Source organism: Pangasianodon hypophthalmus, chromosome 7 (assembly GCF_027358585.1).
Source record: "Pangasianodon hypophthalmus isolate fPanHyp1 chromosome 7, fPanHyp1.pri, whole genome shotgun sequence".
Lineage (NCBI taxonomy): Eukaryota > Metazoa > Chordata > Actinopteri > Siluriformes > Pangasiidae > Pangasianodon > Pangasianodon hypophthalmus.
The window spans coordinates 15059432-15085893 of NC_069716.1; the positions used below are offsets into that span (position 1 = coordinate 15059432).

General features: G+C 38.5%; 3 protein-coding genes across 5 annotated transcripts; all 3 read right to left on the reverse strand.

Moving 5' to 3' along the window:
- Positions 1-12712: 12712 nt before the first annotated feature.
- LOC113528773 (protein Wnt-8a) lies at positions 12713-14788 on the reverse strand. Of its 2 annotated transcripts, none has more exons than XM_034305634.2 (6): positions 14458-14788; positions 14326-14359; positions 14020-14158; positions 13795-13911; positions 13473-13615; positions 12713-13384 (listed from the first exon to the last, which is right to left on the reverse strand). In XM_034305634.2, the coding sequence occupies exons 1-6, from the start codon at positions 14523-14525 to the stop codon at positions 12827-12829; spliced, it is 1059 nt and encodes a 352-aa protein (XP_034161525.2). In that variant the 5' UTR covers positions 14526-14788; the 3' UTR covers positions 12713-12826. The 2 variants fall into 2 exon arrangements, with proteins under 2 accessions (XP_034161525.2, XP_034161524.2); XM_034305633.2 differs by having other exon boundaries at positions 12715-13384; positions 13786-13911.
- Positions 14789-14899: 111 nt separating this feature from the next.
- On the reverse strand, positions 14900-19507 carry wnt8a (wingless-type MMTV integration site family, member 8a). Of its 2 annotated transcripts, none has more exons than XM_034305631.2 (7): positions 19444-19507; positions 17015-17148; positions 16866-16899; positions 16601-16739; positions 16314-16439; positions 16026-16168; positions 14900-15806 (listed from the first exon to the last, which is right to left on the reverse strand). In XM_034305631.2, the coding sequence occupies exons 1-7, from the start codon at positions 19468-19470 to the stop codon at positions 15243-15245; spliced, it is 1167 nt and encodes a 388-aa protein (XP_034161522.1). In that variant the 5' UTR covers positions 19471-19507; the 3' UTR covers positions 14900-15242. The 2 variants fall into 2 exon arrangements, with proteins under 2 accessions (XP_034161522.1, XP_026773278.1); XM_026917477.3 differs by lacking the exon at positions 19444-19507 and adding an exon at positions 18772-19207.
- A 4188-nt stretch (positions 19508-23695) lies between these two features.
- On the reverse strand, positions 23696-25433 carry tmsb2 (thymosin beta 2). The gene is made up of 3 exons (XM_026917575.3): positions 25277-25433; positions 24465-24569; positions 23696-24002 (listed from the first exon to the last, which is right to left on the reverse strand). The coding sequence occupies exons 1-3, from the start codon at positions 25362-25364 to the stop codon at positions 23965-23967; spliced, it is 231 nt and encodes a 76-aa protein (XP_026773376.1). The 5' UTR covers positions 25365-25433; the 3' UTR covers positions 23696-23964.
- Positions 25434-26462: the final 1029 nt, after the last annotated feature.

Below are 26462 nucleotides of genomic sequence, written 5' to 3' on the forward strand. Positions count from 1 at the left end.
ATAATAGTAAGAGAAATTAAATTTGCATGAGACAATCATTAAAACCACGTTCCCCAGTAAAATCCACTTTTTATGTAAATTATTACATGAAAAATCCACACCAATGCCCTGGCTATACACTTACAGACATGTAAACTTAACTTACTATAAACTAAAGTTGAGTTCATTTACAGTTGTAATACTATTATGTAATAGTTGTCTTCAATAAGTTCCAGGTACCACGACAAGTTGTTGGGCGTGAAAAGGAGTAGTATGTTTGGCTTGACTGTACATATTAATTTGTTGTTGGCTAAAAGATTTGAAAGACAGGGCTCAGCCTTAGACCATACTATTTCCACTACAGCTGTTTTAGATTACAGCTGAATTAGATTAAATGTTGAAGCTAGCATTCCGTTTACAAATAACTTGCAAATTTAATCTTGTACCTTGTAAATGTTGCCTTTTATTTTGTACCATGCAAGATTTATTGTATTGTAGTGTAGTGACAGTAAATATATTGTTTCCCCAGCAATCAGTGCAGTAGCCAGGCTAAACTTTGGTATTATAGACATTTTGTTTTTTTCCTTGGTTGTTGGTAAACTGAAAATTATTCCAAGGTTGTGCCACTGTTTCTGCTATTTTTTATTAAGCATTTTTGTTTTATTCCCTGTCTTCTCAACTTTACAGTGGTGTATTCCTCACCTTGTTTTTCTACTAAAACTAAGAAACTCTGAAATTCTTGTAAATATTTCAAATATTCTACTTTTCACTCAAGTTGTTGTCAATAATTTGTAATGAAAATTGTTGTATTAAATTAGAAAAGAATGCAAAATTGAACCATTTTCACGAGTGGTCTCAGACTAGTTGTCTGCAATCAACCATGCAAAGAGTCATGCAACAATATTGCCATCTAGTGGTTTTGTAGACAAGTAACACCACACCTAGATTATTATATGCTGTTTTTTCTTAGTTTAATGTTTGATGGTGTTTATTTAATTTATGAGAGTAGAGCTGTTTATATCTGCACCATTTTGGAATTTTGGACTATTGCATTGTGGTGAACAGTAACAGGGAATTTCCTACTGACTGGAAATCAATCTGATAAGGAAAGATTATGTCGTGAAGCACACAGGTTTGGATGCAAATGCAAGTAGGACTTTATTGACAAAACCAAGATGCAAACCAATAAGGCAAGGCAATAATATTTCATTTGATATGTGTGTTTAAACATAACATGCTCCAGTTGGTTTATATATTTACTGGTGGGGCAAATACCTTGATGCTGTGGTGTGCACTACTCTTAGATTTACATTTTATGGCATTTGGCAGACGCCCTTATCCAGGGCGACTTACAATTATCTCATTTATACAACTGAGCAAAAATGAAGACACTACTCTGGCTCACATTTACAGTTGATGCCAAAAGTTTACGTACACCCAGGCTAAAGACAAACTCAATTTTCCACAGATCCACACATTCCATCTTATCATACATTTTCTGTGTCAAGTCAGTTTGAGTATCTATTTCCATAAGAGGGAATTTCAAAATAATAGCTAGGAAACAGATTTATTTCAGCTTTTATTTACTTTATCAGATTTTCAGTGTATCAGAAGTTTACATACATTTTGTTAGTATTTGGTGACATTACCTTTTAATTGTTTGAACTTGAATCAAACGCTTAGGGTAGCCTTCCACAAGCTTCTCACAATACTTTGCCAGAATTTTTGCTCATTCCTCCTGACAGAACTGGTGTAGCTCAGTCAGGTTTGTGGGCCTTCTGCTGTGCTGGACTCACCTCATAAAATGTAATTCATGTACATCTTTTGTTAGCTACAAGCTAGCCAGCTAACTGTGATGAGTGATGTGTATTTTCCTCTTCAGACACCGAACTGTATAGTCAGTGTTTTAGAATATGTCTGTATGTTGCTTGATCTAAGGTAAATACTTCTATAGTATAACTCATTTAAAGTGCTACTTTGTTTATTCTGATGCTGTGCTCAGCCATGTTTTGATTTCAATTCTTAAAGGGGGAAGTACATGGTAGATGAGAACCCCAAGTTGATAAGTAGGGGGGTGGATTTTTTTGGCTTTTGGAGGTTGGGAATTACAAGTTGCGACCTCGAGTCGAATGCAGCATTCTTGCTCGGACACACTTTTTTATTGTGGGATTCAGGTCAGGGCTTTGTGATGGTCACTCTGATACTTTCACTTTTATCTTTTTTTAGCCATTTTGTTACAACCTTTGAGGTATGCTTAGGATCATTGTCCTGCTGGAAAACCCAGTTGTGACTAAGTTTTAACTTTCCGTTTGATGTCTTGAAGTTTTGCTTCAGTATTTCTAGAAAATCATCCTTTCTCATGACGCCATCTATTTTTTGAAGTGCACCATTCCCTTTTCCAGCAAAACACCCCCACAACATGCCGCCTCATTGTTTCACAGGCGGGATGGTGTTCTTCAGATTAAAAGCCTTGCCCTTTGTCCTCCATACATAGTGCTGATCTTTATGGCCAAATCTGGCTTCAGTCTGGGCTTTTTATTTCAGTCTTAGAGTAGGGGCTTCTTCCTTGCACAACAGCCTTTCAGGCCATGGCGCTGTTGGTCTCTGGGGTGGATGTACATACTTTGGTACTGATGCCTCCAACTCCTTGGTTCAGCTGAACCTTTTGGACCAAAGTTTGGTCATCCCTGGGATGAATTTGTTTCTCTTTCCTGGATGATGCACTGTCTGTGTCTGTCCCAATAATTTTTATCTTTTACATGCAGTTTGGTTGTACAGGTGCTCATGGTACTGTCAGTTGTTAAGCAATTGTTCCCTAGGAGAAGCTGGATTTGTGGAGGTCCACATTTATTTTTCTGAGGTCTTGGCTGAGTTGCACTGAATTTCCCATGGTATCAAAGGCAAAAACTCATGAACTGTCAAGGTAGGCCATTTTAAAATCACAGGTGCTCTAATTAACTCTTAAGTATGGCAACTGGTCAATCAGAAGCTCCTGAAAGTCATTACATCAATTTCTGAAATCTTTCAGACTATTTAAAGGACAGTGAACTTAATGTATGTAAATGTTTAACCCACTGGAATTCTGATATAGTCAATTAAAGCTGAAATAAATCTGTCTCCAATTGCTTGTTTTAAAATTACCTCTGATGTAAGTAAAAATAAAGTAGATGCTCTGATTGACTTGCTAAAAGAAATATATAGTAACATGAAATGTGTGGAGCTGTAAAAACTGAGATTGACTATCTTTAGCCTAGGTGTATATAAACTTTTGACCTTAACTGTATATGTGATGAGAGCCAAATATTAACCAAAGACTTTCTGCCTTTTTGTCAATGGTGCAAACACAATGCGCCATCATCAGTAGACATCAGGACAGGATAAACACTATGGCTGCATAAAATCATCCAAGGATTCAAGTGCTTGCTTATTTTCCATAGTCTGTATTAATGCACATAGTTAGCTTGTCATCATTTTAAATTAAATTATGGTAGTTGTTGCTTTTTAGCCTAGTTAATTGGGCCTGAGGCAAACATAATATGGGAACTTGGCAAGCATATCAGAACTTTGACTTACTTAGTAGACTAGCTAATGAATTTATGATTTGTCCACCCTGATCAGTGATTGTCAATATCTTGGTTGGCCTGTTGATATCCTTGATTGATATCCTGAGGTGAGACTGACAGAAACCCTTAATTTTGTCATGAACACTTTCTATAGCTGGAACATGACGTGGGGGCCTTGATCTAACACAATGTCTTTTGGGTGCCAAAATATATAAAGACATAGTGGAATAGCAGTTCTGCAATTTTGAAGGCTATGGGATTCTGGAAACTTTGGCCGGGACACATGTGGAGCATGACTGAAAAATTTCTGCATATCAGCTAACATGGTTTCCTACCAGCACTTTGTGTCCAGGAGCTGAGGGATGTCGCAGACATTAGCGGGGACATAGGTTTTACCTTCAAGGATGTAACGTTATGCGACAATGAAGAAGCTTTAGACAACACAGTTAATATCCAAAGACTATCTGCTGCTCAGTTTTATCGAAGATACAAACACCTCAGACTTCATAAAGGTCTTGTGACATTTTGGCTGGGTAGGTGATCAGGACAAATGTTAACTAACAGGTAAATACTTTTCTTGCTGAAAAAGACAAGTTGGTAAGTTATAGTAGATGGAAAGAATCAATTATCAATTGCCACTACTGCTGCAACACAATAGGCAAGTTATTTAACAAAATTACTGAATAAACATGGCTGCCATCAGCCAATCAGGTTTTAGCAGGCATTTGACAAGGTTCTCATTATGCTATCTTCATGAAACTTATGTTTCATGTAGTTCAAGGGAGAGACCTACTAGTACTTGATGCAGGCTCACGCAAATTGGCCACTGGGGGTCGCTAGTCATATTCATAGGATTTGGAGTTAAGGTCAAATAGCTGTTTGTCAGGAACCAAAAGTCCAGTTGAGCTGAAATTTGATGAAATTTGATGAAATTTGATCAACTCTTCATTGATCTGTTAATATGTAACTGGATTTTTAATTATCCTTGACTTACATCAAAAACATTGCTACTTTCAGCCAATCAGCATTGACAACTAGCATTGAGCTATCTACACAAAACTTGATAAGTATGTTCATGTATAGTCTCTTTATGGTTCTCTGCATCTTGGCAAGAACTGGCCTTGGTCCCTTTATATATTATTATTATTATTATTATTATTATTATTATTATTATTATGTAATCAACATTGCCTTGTGGCAAAAGAATACTTATTTTTTTATATTATAAAAGTATATACCTTGTTGTGTTTCATAACTATGAAGCCATCTTTTTTGAAGATATTATCTTTTTGCAAGCGATTACAACAGTTACAGATCATTTTGAGTTGCCCCATATAATTATCACAGCTAAAAGTTTGCTTAATATTACCACAGAACTATACCTGATTTTTCTCTGCCATTAGGTAAGATAGGCATCAAAACATCCCAGTTTAGCATAACACTCTATGTACACAAGCCTCCAGATCTGTACCTTTATCCAAGAAAAATGATATTTAATAAAATGCCTGACTAAACACATATGTTAGGAATCTAGCCCTAAATACTGTGACTTTGTCCCAAACCTTAGCAAAAATGAATTTCCATAGCTGTTGGAAACATCTGAGCAGACATGGTGGATCATAATAGACTAACAGTGCACGCAGATATTATGGCCTGGGACCATTCAATGCTGTATAGGTCATTAATAGTACTTTGTAATCAGTGCCAATTTTACTGGATGCCAATGCTGAAATTTGTAATACATCCATCCAAACTGCTAAAATAATGAAAAACTGCTTGTGGTTCCGCCTTTGTAGCATTCCTCTGGTTCAGCTCTCATATAGGTGTGGATGATGTCATAGCACCCAAGTACTGAGACACGTCACGTAATGCACATCAGTCAAGCAAAGTTACCGCCCTCTGGTGATGACACTTAACCTGCTACCACACTGTTTAAGCTATCAGAGTGTTGAGCAGCCAAGGAGTGTAGTAGGTGTTTTTGGATTAAGATTGATTTATTACAATAAATGTGCCATACATATGCAGCAATGAATTTATGAACAGATCGGAAGTGAATAGTGTCCATCCATTTTCATTCCATGGAATCTTGCTAGATGAATAGAACTACTGCCCTTTCCTGCAACAATTATTTTCCCTTGATGACAAGTTTATACAACCACATAGACACGTGTGGGGTGGGAGCAACGTGACAATTGTGTGGTTAAATTCGTGGTTAGGAATACTAATGAATTTTAAGTTGTGACAGGAATATTTTGATAGTCATCAAGGTAGTGTTAATAGTGCTATAGCTACATATCAATGTTACACTGCTACTGAGCAAAAAGATGTAGCTATCTATGCTATTACTCAACCTATTTTCAACCTTTTCAACCTTCCTAAATTTTCCCACACCACCCCATTGCTGCGCTCCCTCCACTGGCTTCCTGTAGCTGCCCGCATCAGATTTAAAACACTGATGCTCGCCTACAAAGCCAAAAACGGACCAGCACCCACTTATCTCAAAGCACTTATCACACCTTGAGCGCCACCACACTCCCTCCGATCCTCTAGCACTGCTCGACTGGTCCCTCCATCTCTCAGGGTACAAGGAAGGCATGCATCGAGACTCTTCTCTGTTCTGGCACCAAGGTGGTGGAATGAACTTCCCCTAGATGTCCGAACAGCTGAGTCACTGGCAGTCTTCAAACGACGTCTAAAGACTTACCTCTTCATAAAATACTTAAATTAGCACTTTCACAAAAACAAACAAAAAAAAAAAACAAAACAAACAAACAAAAAAAAAACCTCCCCAACAGAGTTTTGGACCGATGGTATTCCTAGTTTGTGACCTACCGAGCCAATATCAGAATGTATTTTTGATAGACTTCAAAGCACTATTGTAAGTCGCTCTGGATAAGGGCGTCTGCCAAATGCCATAAATGTAAATGTAAATGTACTCTATAGACATTTAATCTTAGGACACTTATCACTCTTTTGTAGACAGTGTAAGAAATAATGCAAACAGCTATTGGTGGGCATACGTTTATTATTATAAAAACACCTAGACACATGGTTGGTGCCATTCACTGACTATGAGCATCTATGTTATCTCCATATAAATCTCTTGGAGCTACATGTGCTCCCTCAGACAGAGGCTAAAATTGATAAGGCTCTGAGCTGACTGTTTGCACATCCAGCTCATTATTATTATCACCACAAAAGGGCAAGAGAGTAGTGGAATGAAGTCTTCTACTTCAAATGATTGCTTCATCGCAAAATTATGCTGTGCCAGGTCGCTGTCTCTGCTTTAGCTGTCCATTATTAGCATATGGACAGCTTTATTCATGTGGTTGCTAATGTTGACCCTCTCTTTCACCCACCTTATTACCAAGTCACATGCCTTGCCCCACCTCCACACACACACACACACACATGCGACCCATCCCCTAAAGTGCAGAGAGGACAGGGCTAACAAAAATCCGTGGTGTAATTACTCTTTAAGATCTTCTGATCTTCTGCGCATTCAGTGCCATCCAGAATTATTGGCACTTATTGTCAAAAATGTTTGTATAAATTAAATATTGCACACAGTTAAAAGTTTCTACACACGCAATAGGAGAAGCTATTTATCTTTGTTCTGAATTAAGCTATTTATCTTTGTTCTCTAATACCCACTGTAAAATATAGCAGTGGATAATTGATACTTTGGGGCTATTTTGTGGCTAGTGGTTCAGTGGTTCTTGTAAAGATGACATTATAAATTCTACTAAGTAGCAGGATATTTCATCCCAAATCCTGGTTTCCCCTGCCAGGAGGCACAGACTTGGTCATAGGTAGAGCTTTAAACAAGATAATGATCCAAAAATACTTCCTAATCAACACAAAATGGTTAAAGAAACAGGGAAAACAAATCGGTTTTTGCAATGACCACGTCAGTCTCCAGATTTAAAACTTACTGGAACATTGTGGTCTGAAGAACTGAAGAAGGAAATCCACATTCACAAACCTAAGAATATAAAGTAGCTTAAAATGTTCTGCATGGAGTGAACCAAAATCCCTCAACCTCGCTAAACATAACAGGAAGCGACTCTGTGTTACGCTCCTCAGGGCAGGCAACATAAAATATTAATTTTAAGGGTGCTGATAATTGTGAAGCCAGTGTTTTGTTGAAAAAATTCTGTAGTAATTCTGGAGATCACTGTATGTATGTCAACAAAATTGCCAGTCTCTTGCTTCTTATGGTCTTGTTCCCTCTCCTCCATCTAGTAAATCTATAAGAGTCATTTTTTTTTTTAGAGTAATACACTGAATTCTTTGAGTGAAGATAATTGGGTTACTTATTTTGGAGTTTTTAGGGAAATGTGAATGGCACATGGACTGACAAACTCCTCTGGCTTCTCAGTTTCAGGTATTTGTAGAGAGCCTGTTTACAATTCTGCATCCACAAATACGTAGACCCAGAAGTATAAACCCAGCCTCGGACTACTTTGGTTTTCTTTCGTTTTCAGTTATTGTTGAAAGCACATGCAATGTCAGTAGATGAGCAAATTCTGTACAGACTGCAGTGAGGCCAGGTAACAGTATAAGTCACTGATCTGAGTGCCTAATGGTTTATTTAGGAAATTGCATCTGACAGATAATGGCTAGTATTTTTGTTTTTGGTTTTGTAATATCAGGTCTGCAGTGGCAGATTTGGCAGCCCTGCTACTGACAGTATGCAGTCGCTGAAGGCGTGTTCAAGACAATTGAAAATACCAAATGTGAGTGGTTTTCTGTCTTGTCCACTTGTGATTGTATGACTCAGGATGTTATTACCAAGTCTGAACATGATAGTGATAGGGCCTATGATAGTGGATTGCCATTGTAAAGCACAGTTTACCACCTTCTTTATAACTTGATTAATCTCATTGCAGATCATTTTTCTTCTTTAAGGAAGAAAGAAGGTCAAAATGCATTCTAATTACACAAAATGAGAACGTTTCTATGTGACCTGTGAGGCAGATGAGATGCACAATTAGTAGTGTGTGCTTCTCCCTGTCTGTTAAAGCATGTGGTTCTAGCTAAAATCTTAAAATTTATGGAAACTTTAGGGAACTAAAGGTCGCTGATATTGTCTGGGATTATACTGTATACAGTAATTAGTGTTAGTTGCAGCCTCTTTTAAAGTGTCATATGTGTTGTAACTGTCTATAGATAAAAGGCATAAAGAACAGAAAGGTGTTAATTGGCCTAAAGTCTTTAACACAATATTTATGTACATATATGTTTTCAAATTGTATGGTTATTAATAATTGATAAATACCCGAGTAGCCTCATCTGCAAGTAAAAATGGTGAAAAGAGAATGTGCTAGCATTTAACATCTGATCATTATCATGTCTTTTTTCCCTGGCCCTTTTTGTGTAAGAGTTGCTTGTTCTGGTAATAGTAGCTGTCTGTACTTAGAAACTAACACTTAGTTCTTCAAAATTAACAATATTAATGATCACTAAACATGGTCAATCTACAGTTAGCATAAGGATAAATGGTCAAATAGTATGTGTTACAGTATAAATAAGTGGGGAAAATAAACAAAATGATAGCAGGTCAAATGTTTGTAACTCCCTTTCTGAATGTGATATAAATACTCTTTATTAATGTGCTTGCCCATGCATCCATCATATTTCATATCCTCTGATCATCTTTTGGATTGTCCAAGTTGTAATATTCAGCCCATGTTTATACAACAGTTAGTTCTGGTCCACTAATTTGATTGGACAAGTTGAATTCCAAGAGATCTGATATTTAGTATAACAGTACAGGTACATTTAACTGTTTGTATCCCTTTGCTACATAAAATTAGCAATGGAATTGGAAAGATTTACTAGGGACTGCAATACAGATTCAGTCTGTGTATTGCATGGGAACATGCAATGCTCTATCCAGATGTGGTTTCTTAGGGAACTACAGCCTATGGCCAAATTGTAGCCGTGCTGATATTCAGTATGACAGCACTCTTGCTCATAGTGTGTGTTTCATGCCTTTCACATCATGCTTCCAAGTGCAAATGTTCATTTGTCAGATTCTGCTGGTGGCAGTTCATGCCTATTTCCTCAAGAGCTTCTGTTCGCCCCTCTCTCTTTCTCTCTCTCTCTCTCTCTCTCTCTCTCTCTCTCTCTGTGTGTGTGTCTGTGTGTGTGTTACACATACCTGAATGTGTCTGTGTTACTTTTCACCTAGTTTATCTATTAAATACTGTCATTTGCTATTAAATAAGAAAATCTATAGTGTGACTGATATTACTATGAATTTAAAATGTTGAAATCAAATATCCCAACAGAATTAAAATGGTGGTAAAAAAAAAGAAAAAAGAAAAGGGGAAAAGCAATACAGGTACAGTGAGCCTATTTTTGAGTATACCTCTCCTGTTGTTTACTCCTGACATGTTTTTATCTCCCCTCCAGTGGCTAGAAATAAAGAAAGTGGTTAATCTGCATTAAACAGACACATCAGAAACTTTTTCAGAAACAGAAAAATATTACTAGCCTTGGCCTTTCCTTTTGAAGTCTGGCCTATACCATGGGTTGTATTTTATTAAAAGCTCACTAAACACAAGTTCAAATTAAGCAAGCAAGCAAGCAAATAAATAAATAAATAAATAAGGTACTCTAGAGGGATTTATTTATTTAACACATCCAGCAAATTTAACTTTATATATATATATATATATATATATATATATATATATATATATATATATAACACTTATAAATGCTAAATTTTATCTAAGGAAATGTACCCATCAGATATAGTGGTAAAGAAAAACACAGGAGTTTGGGTATCAACCTTATAAAAAGGTCAGATGTCTATATGTAAGCCAGTGACTGTTTTGACCCCTGGTCATCCCATTATGCATGGCCTACAAGAAACAAAAATTGGAGAAAATTCCCGGTGGGAATGTAACTGTGGGCCAGCTGCTAACCCCATCCTGTCCTCTCACCAAGGTGAGAGTTGTGAGTAGGCTCATCACTCACCTCCAGGCCAGCAGGATGCCCACTGAATAAAGCTCCAGCTGTAGGGGGTTTTGCACAAGGCTGCTGCCTCACTCTTTAGCCACAAAGAGCCCCATAAAGAAGGGAGGGACTGTCTTGTCTCACAGAACTGAGGAAAGCAAAGTGTCAATGATGTCCATGTATTTATGTTACTACAGTGTATTGTGATGTACTCAAGTACATAAAATTATTAAAGTTGGCCTGTCCATTTAATTCCTTCCAACCTTCCAAGTATTGATGTTATTATTTATTTTTTTGTTTGTTTTACAGATCTCTGGTATGGACTTCCTACTAAATCAGCTGCTAGAAAAGTGATGGATGCATTGTACTCAACCACCATAGTCTCCTAATTGCAAAATAATATAAATTTACACAAACCAACCCCTGAAAAGTTATGACTTTTCTTAAAACATTGCTTGTATAAAATCCAATCTCTCTTGTTCATTAATCTATCCCTATGAATTTTGACTGAGACCTGGCTAACTTGTAGTGAGTAATAAATAGAATGAGGTGTCACTACTTCATTTGAGGGAATGCTTGCCACAGCAGTGGCTTCTGATGAAGCAATGCAGCACTGCGTATCTTTGTCATGCGCATGTGGAGGGTTTAAGCATAAAGGAAATGGGCCTTTTGTGGAATGGAACAGACTGGGCTTACCCTCCGTGCTGGCGTTTTGAAGAGGGGGAAAACCAAAGGGCTTTACAGAGATCACAGTCTAATTCTATCCATATGAATGGCCATTGAGAGAAAAGGAGGAGACGTTCTGGGTGGTTGTGGCTAACTTGGATAACAACCTGACACTGTATTTAGAAAGATGGCCATTTTGTTCCTCATTCATTATAGCACAGCAGGACAGCCTGGGAAAAACATGGTATCCCTAAAGGCAAACAGGCAAACTGAGAGGAAGAACTATTTGACAAGCTGGTGAATTTGTGTGAAAAGAAAGAAGACTATGAATGGATGTTATTTTGTCTCTGATATCAGGCCCCCTACTGGGATAAATGATGATAAGTCAGACAGAAAGAATAAGAGCAGCAACATAGATATGTATGATTACTTATTAATACTTAGTTAATCACAGGTGAAAAACAGTTACCAATGCCTCATGAATCTCTATAGAGGCATCACTAAAAGTTCATGTGTGTGTGTATATATATATATATATATGGACAAAGGAAAAAGGGCATGTATGCCTTAACTACTAGATGATTAATATTAAAATTTTGGCCAGAAATGTGCAAAGCAATGCTAGCATAAGACTTGATATTTTAATGGTTGCGAATCTGCCAAATAAAGTAGTTCTGGGGTATTACATTAGTGTTACAAGGAAACACAAAACATCCTATCAAATCCCATTTCCACTGTCTCAGTCTCCTCAGGATTCAGACCCCCACTGACTCTAGTATAGCATCATTCATCTGGTCAAGCAGGTCAGCAGATTTATGGCATGTCCCACTGAGCAGAAGAGATTAGCTATGTATTAGGGGAAACAGTTAAGGGGTAAAACCCAGAGATAAGGTATCTGGGAATCACATGTCATGATTAGGTTGGCCCCTTTTGCAAATCACGGATCACTACAAAGTAAAGAGTCTTGTTGTTTACCAAATATAGGCTACTATCATAAACAGCACGTTAATTATACCATTATTGCATATGGTTGCATAAGGCCGCGAAGTGAGCACAAACTGATCCATTGCCTTGTTTAAGTGGGACTATATACACCAACGCGCCTTAGGGTGGTTCTCTATGCATATTCCAAAATGGAATGCATACTAGCATTAGTGCTGTCTGCATATCAAAGTAACCTAATGCTAAATCAACGTAAGGGGAACGCCCAGGGCGAAGTGTAAAGTGTGATACGTTAATCTTCTCAAACTGTGTTCACTAAAATGATCCTTAGTGTATTACTGAGCCCCCTTGTTGGCTTTTGCTGCATACATTCCTTCTTTAACTTCGTAGATTTGGAAAGCTGTGGTTACAGTAATGCTGTTCCGCTTAGGAATGCATTTTCGTGCAGTGGTTGAACTGAAGTGCACTTCGTTATAACTGAAATCCAATTTGGGACGCATTACTCATAATGAAACTATATTTGATATATAGATATGCATCTTAAAGAAGAAAAAACACAAAGTACATCATTTATTTCATTAATTTATTAGAATATTTAAATATACATTTTATGGTATGTACAAAAGGTAGAATGATCTATAACCTAAAAATATTACAGAGAAGTGCAGGGAAGTCGGTTGTAACTGAGTCCCCAAACATTGGCGCAGTCATTTTGGTCCTCGAAGTCTGCGTCTGTTGTGTCCCTGGCCACTTTGTCTCCGTGCACAAACGTACTTTACTTTGACCTGCGTACAGTTCTCGCACTTCACCGTGCAACACCAGTGGAACTTGCAGTTGCAGCTGCTCACTATCTCGGTGCGGATCTCCTCGACGCGCAGGCCGCACTCGTGGCACAGCCTTCTGCAGCTGTGCTTTTCCCACTGCGACAGATTCTTTCCACTCTGCAAACACTCCCTGCCTTCCGTGCCGTGAAGTCCAAGGCTCAGGTTTTTCGCGCAGTAATCAGGGGAATCCTCCAAATAGATAAGCTCGGAGCGCGCGATACTACTGAACGCGTCCGCGATAGCGCCGCCGCGGTTGTCGGCGCTGTTCCCCGCGCGCATGCGCCGTTTGTCCAGCTCAAGTTTGTGCGCCTGGTCGTGCTTCACTTTCAGGTAATCGCCCACCTCACGGAACTCGGCCAGCTGCATCCAGCACGTCTGCACTGCGCAGCTCTCCGACATGCCGTGGCAGCGGCAGATCCTTTTCATAGTCGCTTTTACTGCCTGCAACACAGATTTTATTAGCTGTCAGCGGATTATAACAATTATAATCCTTGTATTTATATAAGATAAGAAATTTGCCAGAACGTACCAGACGGCCTGCCGCGTTGTTATGAAGATTGACAGCAGCACGGGCGTCCTGTCCAGTCTCGAATGCGTCCACATATTGCTTGGAGATCCTCTCTCCGAAGTCCACGTTATCACTACAACCTCCCCATAGCCAGCCACGACCCCCTGACAACAGAACTGATTAGCGCCTAATAGTTTCATAACCAGTGACAGTTGCTAGATCATTTGATCAAAACTACTATGTCCTAAAGCTTCAAAAATCACAATTTTGTAAATGAGAAATAAACTATAACTGTCTAAATAAACAATGATGTCATATCTTTAATTATTCTTACCAATTTTACCATTTCTTGAGTTGTCGCATCCGCAGTTGTCCAGATCCCCAAGGCTGCAGTTTCTGGTTAAAGTATACATGACACCAGCTGCGCTTATCGCGTGGACAAACGACGTCTCTCTCGTCGCTACAAGAATACACAGGAAGTCAGGTTAAAGTTACAGCTGGCCTTATGTTAAAAAAGAGCATCAGTGTAAGTGAAGTGCACAGCCGTTCTCTATATTTTACATCTTACCACTTCGGAGCCGTCTGTGAGTTGAGAGGTGAAATGTGCTCTCCGGGCAGTTCCACCTGTCCCACGCAAACTGGTGCTTGCACTCCTGCATGCCGTTTTGGGCTCCAGCAAGAACACTACTCGTGTAGCTTAAATAAGCCTGTGGATAGAAGTAAAAAGAAGACTTACAAAATTTTCCTAACAAATACTGCTAGACATATTTTATAGAGAATGTATATATATATATTTTTTTAAATACTTGAGTAGACACTTCATCATTACGTGGTAGAAGTGGAGCACACCCTCTTATAGTAAAGATTTACTTACTTTTGGTCCAGTCATGAGCAAATTGTTAACAAGCCTAAAAAGGAGAGGAAAGAAGTCAAACATAATGTTAGAAGAAGCATTAGCATTATTAGTGCAATAAACTATAAGCTTTTACATTTTTTGCGTTCTTACCATGTGTGCCCTAAGAGAGTTTTGTGATAAATAAGGAATATAGAAGCCCAGAGGAAGGATGAACCCATTTTTTGCGAGATCACGTAGCTACCAGAGTAAATGATGAAGATCTGATCTTTCAATTGAAACAGGTTTTAGAAATTTATACAATCCACATTGGGGCTGATGGGGGGTCACCTTTTGTTACAGAATTCCTGGCATACTATTGGTCCACAGCTGCCAGTGAAGTGGAGGAAACGCCTCTAGTGAACTTCAAAGGATATCAATATCAGCGTGTTTATTTCTCTCTGCGGGCAGCAGCGCATGATAATTGAGAGTAATGCATTGATCCAAGGACCCTGGTGAAGGTTTACACCGTGCTCCAATACACTTTTCCTCCAATAAACTTTTTTGTAGTTTAGAATAAAAATAAAAAATAAAAAAAACACTCCACACAAAAACATATTATGTCCAAAATATTTAATGCTTTCTGAGTTTAAAATATCATATACACTTAAAGATAAAAAAGAGACGAAAACTTTAACCCCTTGTGCAGTAAACATTGTCAGGAAATTAAGAAGTTTGTGTTCAAAATAAAGAACAATTATTTAACGTTTAGCAACCAAATGCGTGATCTGATATTAAGAACAAAAAGTGCACATATAGAACATAAGTACTGGAAATTAAACAACCAAGCAAAGGAAGTTTTGTCAGAGTTAGGAATTTCATTTTCTTGATGTCTGCTTTAAAATAATCGTCAATATGTACAAATACACACTTTAGATTTTTTTAGAGGGCGGGGGGGATTAACTACGCACACGCTGCCTCTTTCGTGAACTGTTATGTGACCGACTGCCCTTATTTCTTTTTGCACAAATGTGTTTTGTTACGAATTGTGTGCACTTCTCACACTTCACCGTACAGCACCAGTGGAATTTGCAGTTACAGCTACTCACGATCTCTATCCTCTTTTCCTCTACTTTTAAGCCACACTCGTGGCACAGCCTTCTGCAGCTTCGCTTTTCAAACTGCGACAGATTACTGCCACCCTGTAAACACTCCCTGCCTTCAGTTCCGTGCAGTCCGAGGCTCAGATTTTTCACACAGTAATTTGGGGAGTCCTCCAGGTGAATGAGCTCGGTGCGCGCGATGCTGCTGAAAGTGTCTGCGATCGCGCCGCGATTCTCAGCGCTGTTCCCAGCGCGCATGCGTCGCTGGTCCAGCTCAAGCTTCTGTGCCTGGTCGTATTTGATTTTCAGGTAGTTTCCAACCTCCCTGAAGTCAGAAAGTTGCATCCAGCACGTTTGAACGCTGCAGCTTCCGGACACGCCGTGACACTTGCATGATCTCTTCATGGTCGCTCTGATAGCCTGAATGGGCGAGATAATAATACCAATATAGTAAAAATTTTAATTTTAAAATAAATTGCGTAGCATCATTGAAATGCCATCGTATGCATTCGAACTGGCGTAGCGGATAATCACTTACAATGTTTATTCCTGGTAATACATACACTATACCTTCCAGTAAGGCAAGAAAATGAATGGTTATCACTATTCACAAAAGAAAGAGATATTATTTAGTCTTACAAGTCTGCCAGCCTCGTTGTTGTGACGGTTTACGGCAGCGCGTGAATCGTGCCCGTTTTCCAGCGCATCTACAAACTGCTTAGAAATGTTCTCCCCGAAGTCAGCATTATCACTGCATCCACCCCAAATCCAACCTCGACCTCCTGCGAACACACAAATCCAGAGTTATATAAGAATATATAAGAACTATATAAGAGTTTATAAGAACTATTTCGAGTGCAATGCATGTGTTATTTTGTTATTCTGTCTATCTTTTCTTCAGTAATATCTGGACCTCATCACACTTACCAATTTTTCCAGCTTTTGAGTCATCACAGCCACAGTTATCGAAGTCTCCCATGCTGCAGTTCTTGGTCAGTGTATACATAACTCCAGCTGCACTTATGGCATGTACAAAAGCCGTTTCTTTGGTTGCTAAACGTAAAAAAAAAAAGAAAAGAAAAAAAAAAAGTTTATTAAAATTAAGCTTTTAAAGGCACAAATACCTAAGGGCAAATATGCAGACTATGATGATTTGAAAGCAGATACTTTTTATTGGTAATATTTAATGTAATGCAGGTTATTATTATCCATACCCCTTCGCAATCCTTTATGTGTTGACAGCTGTAATTCGCTCTCCGGACAGTTCCACCTGTCCCATGCAAACTGGTATTTACACTCCTCAATGCCGCGCTGTGCCCCTGCTTGCACGCTACTTGCGTACATAAGATATGCCTAGAAATAAACAAGCAAATTTCACCTCATTACTGCACTGTACTGTCTGATCTGTAGTCTATCACTTCACTGGAAGATTGTAGCAGTTAAGCGTTGATAATATTGATATGAAAGTTCATGATTTACCTTGGGTCCTGTCATCAGGAAGTTATTCACTGACCTAAAGATGGAAATAAAACAACGCAACATTAAACATGGTTTTCTGTTATGTTCATAAAGTAGTAACTTGTAATAAGTTAGTAAAATATGAATAGCCAAAATGAATATGACTGTACCATGCTGTTGTGGAGAATACATGACAGCATACAGACAGGACCAAAGATGCGAGGAGCTGGCAAGAGCCCATTGATGCCAGTAAGTCCTCCGAGTCTTCTGGGATGGCCTCTTTCAGTGACCCAAGGCTCAAGTACTGATAGAGTAATCCAGAAAGAGAAAGAAGCAATTGACGACGGGCTCGAATGGCCACGGTATTTATACCTGTCGCCGACTTCGAATGACAGGTTTTTTCCAACTTTGACATTTCACTGTGAAATCTAGTGATTCGATGGCGATTTGTTCAGACATAGGAAACAGTAGAGCAGCCGCACTTCAAAGTGACGCTTAATAGCCCCTCATTATATTCGGCTTTTCCCATGGACGAACATTTAAGTTATGTGGTGTAACTACTACTACTACTTCTACTACTACTACAATTATTATTGTTATTATTATTACTATTATTATTGTTGTTGTTGTTGTTATTAAAGAACATTAATGAGATCTAATTAGGGTGTGTGAATGTGTACAGTGTTCCACACATGAATTAACATAATGCCTGTTGTCTAATGGAGGTGTTGTGTAGTCCACTTGGACAATACACAGCCTTCTAACTGTCAGATTTTGCATTTTCCATTGAATTTGCAGGCGCATCCCATTGCCCTTAAATGTTTCACAACATTCAAATGGTTACTTAATTTTTCATAGGGATCTTGGGACTAACTTGGGAATTAAATTCTAAAGGTTATAATGTTTCTATGTTAGCTCATGACTGATAATAGCATTTAAATGGCTGTTCTACATCGTTTACGAAAAAGCCAAAAAAATAATTCAAAACAGTGCGCTAAGGGCCATATAAATAACATCAACCACTTTGTCATGTGGGTGTTAATAGAATAGCCTGGGAACGAATCTGGTGCGAATTTGGAACACTAATGTTTTTGTTTTTGTTGATAATTCACATCAGTCAACATTAAAAAATGGTATAGTGTACTGCATATTTACGTTTATAGGTCGAAATTTAGTTTTAAGTGAACAGTTTCCACAGAACGTTTTTTTTTCTCCACCAAGAAAGACTAGTCGAATGTTTTGCAACTTCTCAAAATTTTAAAACTGTAATGTAATGCTAATGAAAAAAAAAATGCTATTCCCAGAGGATAAAGGAATGTGAGCATAGATTAATGGGCATGGGAAAAATTGACAAAATTATTTTACTTCTAACTACTTTCGATGACTTTTGCAATTATTTCTATATGGAAATGTGATTTCATATCGGTTCTCATGAAAAGATTAATTGCAGAAACCACAAATCATGAGTCAATCAAAATCACTTTAAGAACAGCATTGATTTAATGGTCAGACAATAGATAAGCTCTCGAGCCACTTGGCTCAGCCCGTTTCAGACAATAGTGGGACGCGCAAGTGAGGATAATCCTCACTAATTGGTTATCGGCGACATCAAGCTCTCACAGAGGCTGAAACCCAAACTCCCACACCTACTTGTCAAAAAAACATAAGGACCTGTTAAGCCGTGATCTTTGATGCCCATTGCGCTGTAACATGCAAACACTTATGCCGACAAGCCATCGTTTTTGAATGGATTTATGGGGCAGCAAACTATGAAACAACAGTCCAACCAACGCCCGAGGCGTTTTAGAGTTATCGATTAAGTGACAAGAAGTTTATTCTGCGGTAGAAAATTCCAGAGAGGTGTGATGGAGGAGCAATGGGAACTAGTCGTCTATACTCGACAAAATTAACTGATGTGTGAGCTTACCTTGCGGCAAAAGTTTTCCATTTTGACTAAACACGACGAGAAACTCAGGTGCGGTTAATTAAGTCAAACTGGTGGTATTGTGCACTGTGGTACTGCTTTGTAGCTCAACCAAAATGCAACTTGTATAAAAGCTATCTATTATTGAAACTACCTTCATGTGAGTACCACAGCGAAAAGTGCATATGTGTAGCCTTATGGGTGATTTCAGTATTATGGCATGGTGTAGCTTTTAGCAACGGTGTCTTTTGTCTTTTCCATTAAGCGCGTTTCTGGGCCAGTATTCGTGGGGAATTTTGTAGGCTGATAAGTCGGGTAATAAAACACGATAAATAGCAGAGGAGTTGGCGCGGGTCTTGAGCCCAGACGACCGACTGTGTGTTTGAAGCACTGACGCCATGCTCGCCGCGCGTTCATTAAACCATCACATACAGTGCAGGCATCAAAGGCGACCAAGGTGCGACTCCTCACACGTGATTAGCAAACCATAAGGTGTGGATTGAAATAAATAAGCAGTCTTATGAGTGGGCTAATCTAACAGGGAGTCTGTGAGAGACTAAACTAGTAGACTTGTTGCCTTAGAAAAATGCACTTCACTTGGCTGTCTTTTTAAACCCGATGCATATTAGAAGTAGCCTATGCTACAGTGTTTTATTTATTTATTTACTTACTTACTTTTGCAGTGTTCATGTTGGAAAGCATAGCCAGCACTGTTATAAGTGTGAAATGAGTGAATGCCGTCACTGAAGACTGAGTTACTTACCTCCATCTCCCATCCATTTGCAATATAAAAATAAAATAAAAGAATTAGTAGACTCATGGGATGTACTAGAGGAGTATAATTTTGGAAGATTTTGTATTGACTAGAGCAGTGGTTTTCAAACTTTTTGCAGCCAGAGACCCCTTTATCTCTCTTAAAAAAAAATAGTGACCCACTCAGTATTTCATTTTTTTTTTTGAAAATGTAATCTAACTATTCAAATATTAGGCTATTTTGACTATTGCTTTTTTAGTGCTTTTTTATTCTACATTTACATTTAGTCATTTGGCAGGCACTTTTATCCAAAGTGACTTACAATTCAGCTGTTCAGCAGTTCTCCAGTCAGGTGTTGATTAATTTTCTGCAATAGCATGGATCTGAATGCTACGAATAACATAAACGACAAGTTTATATTAATGCGCTGATTCTAATAAGTTATCCTTCCTATAACAGCTCATACACAAGGACTTGTATGGTGGACACTGCACATAATCTAAGCCTAATAATAAACACATTAATACATGACAAAAAAACTATAATTGTTGATATGGTGAAGTTTTCTGTTCGGATATGTTTATTTAACATTTAGGAGTCCTAAGTGTAGTTTTCCAACACAGAAGTTAATCCATCACTTACATTATAGCAGCTATAAAAAGTTGTTCCATCCCCAGCCTCTCCTTTTTCTCTCTTGAAGTTAATGAGACGAAAAAGCTGCTTTTCAAAAAAAAAATGTTGCAGATGTTGTGTAATGTTAAACAGTTTAAAATCACAATGTGGCACTTATTAATAAATTAATAATGGGAATCATTGGCAACTTGCTGTAGTATAATACTATTTCCAACATACAAACTCAAAAACTACTGGAAATACTCCATTTTAAAGTTTTTTTTTCTTTATTTGATATATTATTTTGATATATATTATTGATATATTATTATCAGTTAAAGGCAGAGTTGCAGTTAAAGGCATCCTGAAAGTTGGGAGTGTTGCAGCACCCCTACTTCCCATGTCCTTGCCTACTTAGGTCATGCATGTCAAACAGGTTAATAATGTGGACCCCCTGGCTATGCTTCATGGACCACTGAGGGTCCTTGGGATGTAACTTAAAGAACCATGGGACTAGAATATAAAAGGTTACACCTAAATATAGCAGCAACAATTTCTTGCTTGATTTGCAATTACTGTTACAGACCTGGTGGCAGGGTGGCACAGCATGTTGTGCAACTTCCTCACAGCTCTAGGGTTCCTAGTTTGATCTTGAGCTTGGGTTACTATCTTTATTGAGTTTTGCATGTTTTCCCTGAGTTTGTATGGGTTTCCTCTGGATACTCTGGTTTCCTCTCACCTCCCAAAAAACATGCTGGTATGTGCATTAGCTATACTAAAATGCCTGGTGCTGTATCTTATACAAAATCAAATTAAATGGCAGTTTTACTTGTTTAAATACATGTCATTATAAGATACAAGCAACTGCTTAATTTCTAATAAATGAAGAAACCTACTGGTACAGGAACTATAGGGACTCGTCTGCACAAACACAGTACACAAATACAGTATTGGTATGGGAAGACCAATTCTTTTGTTTTTGCCATACAATGAAGACATTTGGATTTGAGATCAATGAGAAGATAGATCAGTATTTCAGCATTCAGTTCCTGATATTTACATCTAGATGTGTTGAACTTAGAACATGGAACCTTTGGTGGCAGGCCACCCAATTTTTAGGTAAGCAAAAGTATTGGAACAGATGATCTTAAAGCAAATAATACTTAATATTTGCATATCCCTTGCTTGCAATAACTGCATCAAGCCAGCAACCCACTGACATCACCAAGCTGTTACATTCATCTTTTGTGATGCTTTTACAGGCTTGTACAGCAGCTTCTTTCAGTTGTTGTTTGTTTTGGTGGCGGGTGAGTTGTCCTTTCAGTCTCTTCTTCAGGGGGTGAATGCATGCTCAACTGGGTTCAGGCAGGGTTGTCCAATCTTATCCAGAAAGGGCCAGTGTGGGTGCAGGTTTTCTTTTTAACCAAGCAGAAGCCCCACTTGAGTCTACTGAAAGGCAAGATCAACTGATTAAACTAGTGGAATCAGGTGTGGCTCCTGCTTGATTGGAATGAAATCCTGCATCCACACTGGCCCTTTCTGGATAAGATTGTACACCACTGGAAGGTCTGGTGATTGACCTGGCCAGTCTAAAACCTTCCATTTTCTTCCCCTTTGTTGTGTTGGCAGTGTGTTATGGGTCATTGTCTTGCTGCATGATGAAGTTCCTCCCAGTTTCTCCCATTTCTCAGTATATTGGCAGGCAGAATGTTTCTGTAGACCTCTGAATTCATTCTGCTGGTACCTTCATGAGTTACATCATCAATAAAGGTTAGTGAGTCCATTCCAGAAGCAGCCATGCAAGCCCAAACCATGGCACTACCTCGACCGTGATTGACTGATGAGCTTATATGTTTTGGATCATGAGCAGATACTTTCTTCCTGTACACTTTGGCCTTTGCATCATTTTGGTAGAGGTTAACTTTGGTTCCAGAACTTTTGTGGCTCATTTCTGTATTGTCTTGCGAGTTCCAATCTGGCCTTCTGATTCTTACTGCTGATGAGCGGTTTGCATCTTGTGGTATGGCCTCTATATTTCTGCTCTCAAAGTCTTCTTCAAATAGTGGATTGTGATATCTTAACCCCTGCCCTGTGGAGGTTGTTAGTGATGTCACTGACTGTTGTTTTTGGGTTTTTCTTCACAGCTCTCACAATGTTTCTCTAAACAACTGCTGTTGTTTTCTTTGGCCGACCTGTTTGATATCTGGTTATTAGTACACCAGTGGTTTCTTTTCCAGGACATTCAAAATTGTTTAATTCGTCATACCCAATGCTTGTGAAATGTTTATGATTTTCCTTCTTTTCCCAGCTTCAAAATGGTTTGCTTTTTCTCCCATAGACAGCTAATTGCATAAACGATCAATCTAATAGGGCACACTTGGGCAACAAGACACACCAGTCAGTCACATATTCCAACATTTTTAATCACTTGAAAAATGGGTGGGTTCAAACAAAAGGAGCCATGTTCTAAGTTGTTTAACACATCTAGATATAATATCTGGAAATGAAAGCTGAATCTGATCTATTGTCTCATATTCATCTTTTGATCTCAAACCCAAATGTCTTTAATATATAGCGAAAATAAAAGAATTAACCTTGCTGTTCCAATACTTTCGGAAGGGACTGTATAAAGAAGCAAGTTCTGTTTTGCATGGAATGGCAGTCCAAGATCCCTCTACAAATATTCACCATACTTGTTAATATAGGAAGAGGCTCAGTGCTGTTAGTCTCTTGAGAAGAAGCTTCAGCATCTGTTAATCATGCAAGTGTTATTCATTTTATATATTCAGCTTTTATTATTTTTAACAAATTTTTAGGAATATGTAACAGACATACTACTGGTGCAAATTTTATCAGTCTAAATGCATTTTGGTTGTTCTGTATAGTTATAGATCCCAATCATTAGAGCCTGTATGAAATTGGCTATTCCTGTAATATTCACTGAAAGGCAATATCCACTGAAAGACATATAGTGTGCTGTCCACTGTAGATTGTTTTGGGTGCTACTGTGGCAGTTTATAACACAACAGCACCTTACCACTATAATTGCTCAAACACTTGGAGAACCCAGTTTGTTGTTGTTCTTTCCGCTGCTCCCATATGGGGGTCACCACAGTGGATCACCTTCCATTGTCCGCATATTGATTTGGCACAGGTTTTACACCAGATGCCTTTCTTGAAGCGACCCTCGCTATTTATCCAGGCTTGGGACTGGCACTGAGAGTGCAGTGGCCTGTACATCCCTAGTGGCTGGGGCTGGCACCCAGCGTGGGACTCAAACCCTCGATCCTGAGATCAAGAGTCCCACAATCTCCCAAATGAACTAACTCACTGCACCCCCTTTGTATGAACACTTATTTCCTAGCTAGGCTGGCTATATGACTAGATGACTAACAATCTCACTCAAAATGTTGGATCATCCATAAGACACTGTATCATGTCATCACATTCCCAAGCCTAACAGTGTTGGTCCCTGAATAATTTAAGACTGAAAATTACTGAAGCATTTAACCAGATTAACCAGACGGGTTTTAAAAATTAGCCACCACATACGTTACTGTGTGTGTGTTCATATTTGTCTTTATTTCATGAAGATTTTTATTTAGAAAATTGCTATGAATGGAATTTGTTAAAAGATCCATGTTCAAACACTATCTTATGTCACTCCATGTCTTGTTTTCCAGAAGGTGACTTCAATCACCATGGTAACCATGCATCACAAGGGGCAGTAGTACCCACTAAACTTAAAAAGGAAACATAAATAGTTAATATTTAATAACGTGCCATCGAAGGAGCATCTGTTGTGCTTGGCCTTCCTCTTCTCCATCAGGTTAGGGGCTTGTATCTCCTTTTCTTTCCTGTTCAATAGCTGAGAAACAAAGTGAGTTTTGTCTGTATTAGTAAGTACAGTGGCACAGTCCCCATTTTGGTCAGGGAACATTATAACAAATATGATCAGTATTTATTATGTAAATGTACTTCTGAAATGTGCCAGAGTCTGTGCTGCATTGCTGATGGAGGATTTTGGCAGAAGTTGAGCTGACACCTATCTACTGACACCTATCTGCTGACATGAGAGTATGTGGGTGAGGGGGCTAGGATGCTGCATGCAGAGTTTAGACTTAAGTTAGAGAAAGAGAAGTGTTTGTATGAAAAAGAAGGCAATGGAAAGGGCAAGACTAGAATTAAATTAAAAATGGTGAAGCTAAAGTGTGAGAAGAGACAGGATAGACAAAGCACTGCAGCTGAAGAGAGAAAGCTACAGTGGAGCTCCATACCACACCCCAAACCAACAAGACATACTGCATGCTGTTCTCTGGAATTTACTCACTCTCTTTGGTGGGCAGAGGGTTCTTCTCTTTTGTCTCTGTCTTCTTCAGTTTGGTTTTGTCAAACCTGGCAATCTCTGTGAGATCTGGCTTGTCAGACATGCTAGCTGTCAATAGAGATAGTAAATTTTACTGGACACTGCAAAGCTTTGACCTTGCTTTGTATCCTTAAAGCAACTTAAAATATGTCATCCAGTGACACGTACTGAAAATGTGTCTTCTTCTTATTTCTATTTTGTGTTGTCATAATGTGGCTAGGAATTATTTCAATAAATAATAAATGGAATAATCTAGGGATCTGTTATGTGATGTGCATATATGTTTCACAATAACCACAGCTGAATAAACAGTGCTGGATTCTGGCTCTTTACATACGTGACATATATCTTTCCATGTGTGCCTTACATATCTTTGTGTTGCATGTTTCTGTCACTTCTCTAATTGTCTGTCTCTCTTTTCTTACATGCAACTCTTTGTCCTCCCTATTCTGCTTTATTCATGCCACCAAATGTTCTTTAGTAGCACCCCACACCCTTTTCTGCCGCAATAGTCATCAGTTCTAATGTGCTACATAGCGGAGTCTACCCTCAGTGCAGAAAGCTTAAACCTGCTCATTGCCTGACTCTCCATCTCCATATTATCTGCATTCATCCCTCTTTCTCTGCCTCTAATGTCTGCCTCCCTCTCAACCTATGGCAAATTAATGGACATTTTCCTGCACATGCAATCTTAGGTCCCTGATTGTATGCTTTTTTTCTTTCTTGTACATTTATGTATAGAGATATCAGTATGAAATGAATAGAGAAGGCCTTACCGTATGGTACAAATGGCTGTTTCCACAAGCAGGGAAGGAGAGAGTGAGAGTGTGTGTGAAGTGTTTGCTGGCGTCTATGCTTCTGCATCTCCACCAGGGCGTGGATTTATCAGAGAGAGAGAGAGGGAGAGAGAGAAAGGGGGAGACAGAATGAGAATGACTCTGACCAGCCCATCCCTTTCCTCTTTTTCCTCCCTCTTCTAATTAATATTGATGTACCATAGGAAATAGAGTTGGGACCTTAGAAGAAGTGTCAGAAGGACATATTTATTCTATTTATTGCATGATGCATTACAAAATACAGAAAGTATGATATATATTTAGGGTGTTTGGACAGAGGAGAATATGATTTTGGATAGGAAAAGTGTTGTATAACTGTAATGCAACATGGTGCCTTATAGTGGGTTTCCGTCTGCTGTGCACGTGTGTGTGGCTATCTGATGTTTGTTTGGGGGGGAAGGGCTATGCCTTTAAACTGTAAACTGAGTGTAATGTGATTGTGTGAAGCCCAGAGGTCCTTGCATGCTTCTTAATGAGAAAAGACTTCATTTATCTCCTCTCTTACCAGGACTGACCACAATTTGCTTGTGCAAATTCTATCAGTCTGTTAGTAAGTAGGTTTATCATATGAATCACGTATTTCTGTAATATCCAGTGAAAAGCGCAAAATTGTGTACACAATATTGCTCTGTACGAAAACTTGTCTAGCTACTAGCTAAGCTGACTATATGACTAGATTTTGTGGCTACCTGATCCACATACCCTGCCCGATTTGCGTGCATTGCAGATGCATACATACATCTGTGTCAATGTCACACGTTACGAAAGTTGATAGGATAGTTTTTTAAACGTTTTAAAGGCTTTGATATATTAGTAGATTTAGCATTAAGCCATATCCTATCCAGGTCACATGGTTTTAAGACTTTATAAAACATTATTTTAAAAGAAGTTACACACTATTTTAAATTAAATAAGTTGCATTTATTTGTACAAAATGCCTTAATTCCAAAAGCTTGACTTTATTAAAAAGAAAATGTCTGCATATTCTTTAGAGTGCTACACATTACCTACATATAACCACATGCAAACAAACAAGCAAAAGATTCTTAATTTTATTGTCCGTATTTTTGTTCTATGCTGTTGAGAACAATTTCTCTTTGGTTTTTATCAAGTAAAGGAATAAAAT